The sequence below is a fragment of the Vespula pensylvanica genome, chromosome 7, assembly GCF_014466175.1.
Source record: "Vespula pensylvanica isolate Volc-1 chromosome 7, ASM1446617v1, whole genome shotgun sequence".
Classification (NCBI taxonomy): Eukaryota; Metazoa; Arthropoda; class Insecta; order Hymenoptera; family Vespidae; genus Vespula; species Vespula pensylvanica.
In genome coordinates, this window is record NC_057691.1 from 3,797,820 (window position 1) to 3,804,327 (window position 6,508).

Below are 6,508 nucleotides of genomic sequence, written 5' to 3' on the forward strand. Positions count from 1 at the left end.
ATAAATGCGACAAATGGGAAGAAGATATATCAATCAAATGAAAGAAATTCTATTAGGTACTACAAAAACAATTCTCCTTGGAATCTTTTATTGTACGACTTCAGAATAGAAAATAAAGAGTCACGTTTCAGACATAAAATAACACTTCTCTCTTTCCTGGGTACAAATATTTTCAACGAACACGTGTTTTGTATTTTGTATGTGTATATATACATACATGTATATATGTATACATATATACGCACACATATCATGTGGTCTATAATTAATTTACGTATATCATATCGTACAATGTATGTATATGATATACATACGTTGCCTAGATAGCTTTAAATAACAATCCGATTGAATACCGGAACTAATAAACAACTATATATATATATATATATATATATATATATATATATATATATATATATATGTACGTATATATTTCACGAAGTCAACTTGCTCTTTTTATCCTTAGAAGCTAAAATACAAACTTCTTCATGTTCATGTTATGTATGTATATAAACGATAACAACGATATTTATTAACACACATATCGTATATGTATATATATATATATGTGTATACATACACATGTATTTTAATATTTGTTCGTAAATAATGTATCAACTGCTACGTTTCTTTTTCTTCTTTCTCTTCTTATTTCTTACATGCTAGTGATTAATTTTCTTAACAATAATTATTTTAAAAATAGATGTGTATACTATTGCTTCTGTTGAGGTAACTCCCGACAGCCCATCGCTGTTGCAATATTATTAGGCCGAAAATCAAAGTGTGTGGAATTACCTACAATGTGTTGATGAGATAAATTGATCGCTAGTTTTTAATTTCGTGCGTGTGTACAGATTTCGGCAGTTATATAGTCTCATAATATCTCATAATATTTTCTTGTTTTTTTTTTGTGGATTTTTTTCTTTTTATTTTATTTTTTTTTGTGTGTATATGTATGTATGTTTTTTTACGAGCTTCTATAATATTATTTTTCGCAACTTACTTTTCACAACTCGAGCTAACGTAAAGGTCTGTAGAAAGACCAACTTGAGTAATCTCCATAAAATGATTCGTGTACATATTGCTTAACGTCCAGTCAGCAAAAAATTTTCTCAAAATTGCTGTACATTTATTCTTATCATGCGCGCATGTATATATGTATATATGCTTGTCTCTAACTATGTGTATACATGTGTGTGTGTCTGTGTATTTGTTTGTGTATATAATCAAGAATTAATTGCACACGTTATACAGGATGGGCCAAAAGTTCCTATGCGGGCCAAAACTTCCTAGGCTATTTTAAAAATCAATTTTTCTTTTCCGTAACTTCTTAGATTAATTTTTATCTTAAGATTGTAAAACTGCAAGCCAAGGAACTCTTTTACAATCGGAAAGAAAAATAAGTCTACAAAGTTTCGCAAAGAAATAATTGATCTTTAAAATTATCTAGAATTTTTTGGCACAGCTTGTATATCGTCGTCACATATGGTTGATTTAATCAATTCAAAAATGGAGTATTGTTTTCATTGAATCATTTAACAATAATCATATTTCGAAGTTTGCCGTGTTACGATAATTTACGTGCATGTTCATTTTCAATTGCACAGTTTTTGACTAGTACGTACTCTATCGTTGCTTTTTATCTATAATCATTTTCTCTCTTTCTATTTCTTTTTCTCTCTATGTATGAAAATTCTAGCGTCAAAGATTAAAATACAATGCGCCATTTAACTCGATGCTCACGAGAAACGAACGATTTCTTAAATTTTCAATTGACGAGCGAGTAGCTTGTACGATTAACGCACCGTGAAATATTTGTTTATCACAACGATATCACACGCTCGAGTAATATGAAGGAAGAACGTAATAAAGGAAAGGCAGACAATTTGTCGATTACACGAAAGTTATCCAATTTGTGTTGTCGAAAATGGAAGTCGAGATATATTACCTTTAATTGCAAGCTGTCAGACACGAAAGTAAATTTCCGGTTTGGACCAATAAGTTTAATTGAGGTCCATTGAGTTGTTAACTACTCAATAGTTTCAACATTCGACGAATGTAAACGACGATGAACACTGTGATGAACTTTTTTCGAGAGATAATCTAACAACGAGGGAACATCCGCGAAAAGCTAATAATAAATAAATAAAAGAAAAAGATTCAACAAAAAGAAATAGGAATAACGAAGTAAATCAATGCGAATCCTTCTTCGAATCAGAGAAGAAGCAATTCTTGGCTAAAATGCGATCGCAAAGATCGAGTACGTCCATTATATGATCTCAGTGTCAGAGAAGAATGCATTTCTCGCTGTTGTCATGCTGATGAGAACGCAAAGGCTGCGACGACGGTGCAGGTATCGGCGACGGCGGCCTTCCTTCTACGGCTTGAATGCTCTTCATTAATTCTCGAAAAACCTATGAAAGTACACAATGATACCTCAAATAGTTCATATTATTTATTCAAGATTGATCATCACATTTAAAAATCTATTCGAAATAAAATCATACTCTTAAACGATGATCAATAAAAAAATATAAGGAATAAATTATTTTGAAAATCGTTCATGAAAATATTGCTTATCGTACCTGAAGGTAGGCAACACTTTATACTTTGTCGTCAATCACTTTTTAAATTTCCCTATGATAGGCAATATATACCTTTTTACATTCATGTATGCACATGTTGCCTATCATAGGGGATGAAAAAATTATCTACAAAGAGTTGCCTATCTTCAGGCGTGTTACACAATATTTATATAAATAATTAGAGAAAATTGATATAAATAAAAATAAGAGTTAATTAAAAGCTTAACAAACGACATTCGGATTCGTCGAAAGAGAAACGAATTTGAAGAAGTTTGATTGTTGTAGAGCGTTTTCGAAATTATTTTCCAAAGTGTTCAGAACTCGCTTGAAAGTAATTTAAATGATAATAATCTTGAAGTAGAAAGTGGAGAAAGATGAAGAACTTTAAAAAAGACCTGTACGACACGACAGTTGAATCTTGCGCTGCACTCAACGTAACCGCATCTCCAATGCTTTCGTACGAGATTGACGATATCCCTGTATCTTGTACCGGAAGCTACACTGCTCGAGAGCTCATCTTGTTTATTGCCGACCACTAAAAGAGGTACACCTCTCATGTCCCGTGCCTCGTAGATCTGCTCGCGTAATTTTCTGATATACTGAGAAAAGAAATTCCAAGAATTCAATATTGTTTAATCCCTATTTTTCATTATTTGCAAAACTTTGAATTTGATCGAGTTTCACGTCGAAACATTTAAAATATCTTTATCTTGAAAGTTTTATGCAAACGTGACTTCAATCTAATTTCCAAGAAACACTTAATGAAAAATTGATTCGTAATTTGAAATAGAAAATCGAATGAAGAATCACGTAGAGATCTCTTTTTGGGAATATTTTTAAGTTTCTAATGACGAGTGATAAACATTTGCAAATAAAATTTATCTTACGACTAGTAATACATGATAATCAAATAGAAAAAATATATATTCTTTCTAACTTTAAAACATGCATCAATCTTTTAAGTTTCTTTCGAACATCGATGATACCTACTTGAAAAGTCTCTTGATTGCTCAAATCGAATACGAGAACGTAGGCGGTGGCGCTTCGTAGTCCATAATAACGAAAATCCGTCCATTCTAGGTGTGAACTCACAGGAAAGAACGGAATCGTTGGTAGATCTGTGATTTTCAATTCGTACAATCGATCGGCTAGTACGACGCTCGGGTAAAACGTCTCACGTTTTTCAGTGGGCCTGTATTCCTCCGAGAATTCGCTCCAAACGAATTGCTGAAGTGCAGACAAATTAAAAAAATCGACAGAGGAACAAGTGAAAAGCAAGAAAATGTGTTGGCGACGCTGACAAATCGTTTCATCTCGTGGATAGAAGAAGAAGGAAAAGAAGAAGAAGAAGGAGGAGGAGGAGGAGAAGAGGAAAAGGAAGAAAAATATATATATATATATATATAAATAAAATGAATTCCATGGAAACGTTCTTAGCGCGTTAACCAACGTTTATTCTCTTTTTCTTCGCGTCCTTCTATTTCCTTCGAGCTCGACACTCGCATCCGACGGAAACTACCTCCGGAAATTAACAGAATTCATTCGCATCTTGCAAAATCCTATCTCCTACCATCTTTCTCGACAATCTATCGAAAGAGCTCTCGAACTCTGCTATCCGGTAGATAATTAACGGAGTAACGAATATCGAAAGAATACTTTTTTTCTTTTTTCACAAAAAGATCATTTTCTATCCAGTTTTCAATATATTCACAATCTTAAAATTATATCAATTATTATCTTGCAACATCTATCAGTGTTTCATTAACATATATTATATTATTGCTCGAAGGAAAAACAAAATAAGTGAAAAAAATTTTTTGCCTTCTTTTCTTTATCTAAAAGAAATATCAGCATCTTTGTGAAGTAGAAATGTAATTTCTTAAAAGGAAATATATCTATTAGAGAGGCTCACTCGAATTATACTGGACTTTCCCACGCCAGGTGCCCCGAGGAAAACGACCTTAACTCGATCCAGACTGTCTGCCGGGCTCTCCTCCTCTTTCGATCCGCTTTCCACGTTTTCACAGCTTATTGTCTCACCGCCCCTCCTTTCCAAATAGTCTAGATCCAGTTCTGCGAAAAAAAACATACAAGAAAAGGGTCAATCGGTTTTTACATTTTTGAAAGTCACAAAAATAATTTTTTTCTTAGTAATTTTAAATTTCATGGCGACATATCTATTTTATATACAAATATAAATAATCGATATTACCATGCATATTTTATATGCAAATAGAATTAGAGAGAAAAGAACGAGAGAGAAAGGGGAAGAGAAAGGAAGAGAGAGAGAGTTTGTCGTTAATATTAACAATAACTTACTAATAAACAAATTTGATTATAACACATCAGACATATTGATTTTGTATTTTATAAACTCTCTATAAAAGCCTAAAATAATAATTATTTGAAAGTAAATAAATAGATAAAGTCAAGTGATAAAGTAAATCTTTTGAAAGAGAATGTCCCAGATAGACGTTAATAAATGTTATTGGTTAAATCAATTCGTTATTCATGGATACGGTGAATATTTTTATATGTGACCTATATGATAAAATTTAGTCGTTTGAGTTCAATGATAAAGTTATATTTCATTTTAACTAATAACTTAATATGCTGTAAAAAAAATAGAATTATTCACGATACCGATTAATAAAACTCTTCGATTATTAATCATCATTTGTTCCGTTGGAAAAAACTTTCTATCAAAATCGATGGAACCTTTTTTTCTCATATCGTCGATCTTATTTTTCTGTTCGTTCCGTTTTATACTTATGTAAATCGTAGACATTTAGGAAGTTTACGATTAAACGTATAGCTTCTATTTACACTGAAGTTTATCGTGACCGAGTTGCATGAGCTTAGGTTAAATCTCTAACGCATTTGTATTCAAAAGCAATACCTAATTTACATATTCACGTAAAATAATTGAAACGGTGCAATTAAGTACGTTGAAAAACTAATTTCCTTATATTTTTATATTTTTAATTGGAACTTTTCTTTCACGATTAACGATTTGCTTCATCCAACGACGAGAATCAAAAATTTTTGATTGAAAAATCCGTGCTTTAGAAAAAATTACCATTCAGTATTACGAATACGTCGGATAGAAGAAAATAAATAAAAAGTATATAGTCTCTTTTACCTAGGAGTCTTTTATTAGCGTTGAGAAACGGTTTAGAAAAATGTTCGCTTTCTTTCCTCTGTCGATCCATTAGAACGAACGTAATTATGTATACTTTGTAAATATTTTTATTCTAAATTTGAAACTCGCAAGAGAGCTCTATCCCGGTGACCATCACGGTGGAGATTCGCGGCTCGACTGACTGAACTCTGGAGACTCAGCGGCTATAAGGGAGTATGCAACGACAATAATAACGCAGGTCCGTTAAACTTCGTTTTTCAGAATTTCACTCATTTTCCGCCCTTCTCTTTTTTAATTACGTTCTTTTTTCTATGATTAAAATGTGATTTATTTCTCTTTCATTTTATTTCATTTTTATATTATTTTCTTTTCTTTTCTTTTTTTTTTTTAGTTATATGAATGAATACAAAATATTTTGTTGAAAAAAAAAGAAAAGAAAAGAAAAAAGAAGATTACAAATTATTTAATCTCGTCTTTAAAAATTATCAATAAAATCAATTCATGCATCAGATTTTTAATCAAATGAGATCGTTAGGATAATACAGTATAACGAATGCTTCACGTTAAAGTGATTTTCATTATTTAACATGATATTATCTTGGATTTTATTAGGATTAAAATAGAAATATTGAGAAAGGTCAAACGAAGATTATAAACTTAAAAATATCATTCTTATAAGTGACCTTGTTATCTAATGAAAAATGTTCTTTATAAAATCGACATATCTTGATAAAAAAAGGCCAAAGCCTATACAGTCACCCCTCTTTACGTTTATACAGTT

The 6,508-nt window shown here is 31.3% G+C and overlaps 1 protein-coding gene across 1 annotated transcript; it reads right to left on the reverse strand.

Annotated features, from left to right (window-relative positions):
• Positions 1–52: 52 nt before the first annotated feature.
• On the reverse strand, positions 53–6,024 carry LOC122630393 (ras-like protein family member 10B). The gene is made up of 5 exons (XM_043814853.1): positions 5,728–6,024; positions 4,498–4,658; positions 3,576–3,812; positions 2,981–3,184; positions 53–2,414 (listed from the first exon to the last, which is right to left on the reverse strand). Exons 1-5 carry the CDS (start codon positions 5,795–5,797, stop codon positions 2,286–2,288), a joined length of 801 nt encoding a protein of 266 aa, XP_043670788.1. The 5' UTR covers positions 5,798–6,024; the 3' UTR covers positions 53–2,285.
• Positions 6,025–6,508: the final 484 nt, after the last annotated feature.

Coding starts and splice junctions, on each gene's coding strand:
- LOC122630393 (XM_043814853.1), bottom strand. CDS start 5,797: ATGGATCGACAGAGGAAAGAAAGCGAACATTTTTCTAAACCGTTTCTC. Junction 4,659..5,727: donor CGCTAATAAAAGACTCCTAG/GTAAAAGAGACT, acceptor TTTTTTTCGCAG/AACTGGATCTAGACTATTTG. Junction 3,813..4,497: donor GAAAGTCCAGTATAATTCGA/GTGAGCCTCTCT, acceptor TCTGCACTTCAG/CAATTCGTTTGGAGCGAATT.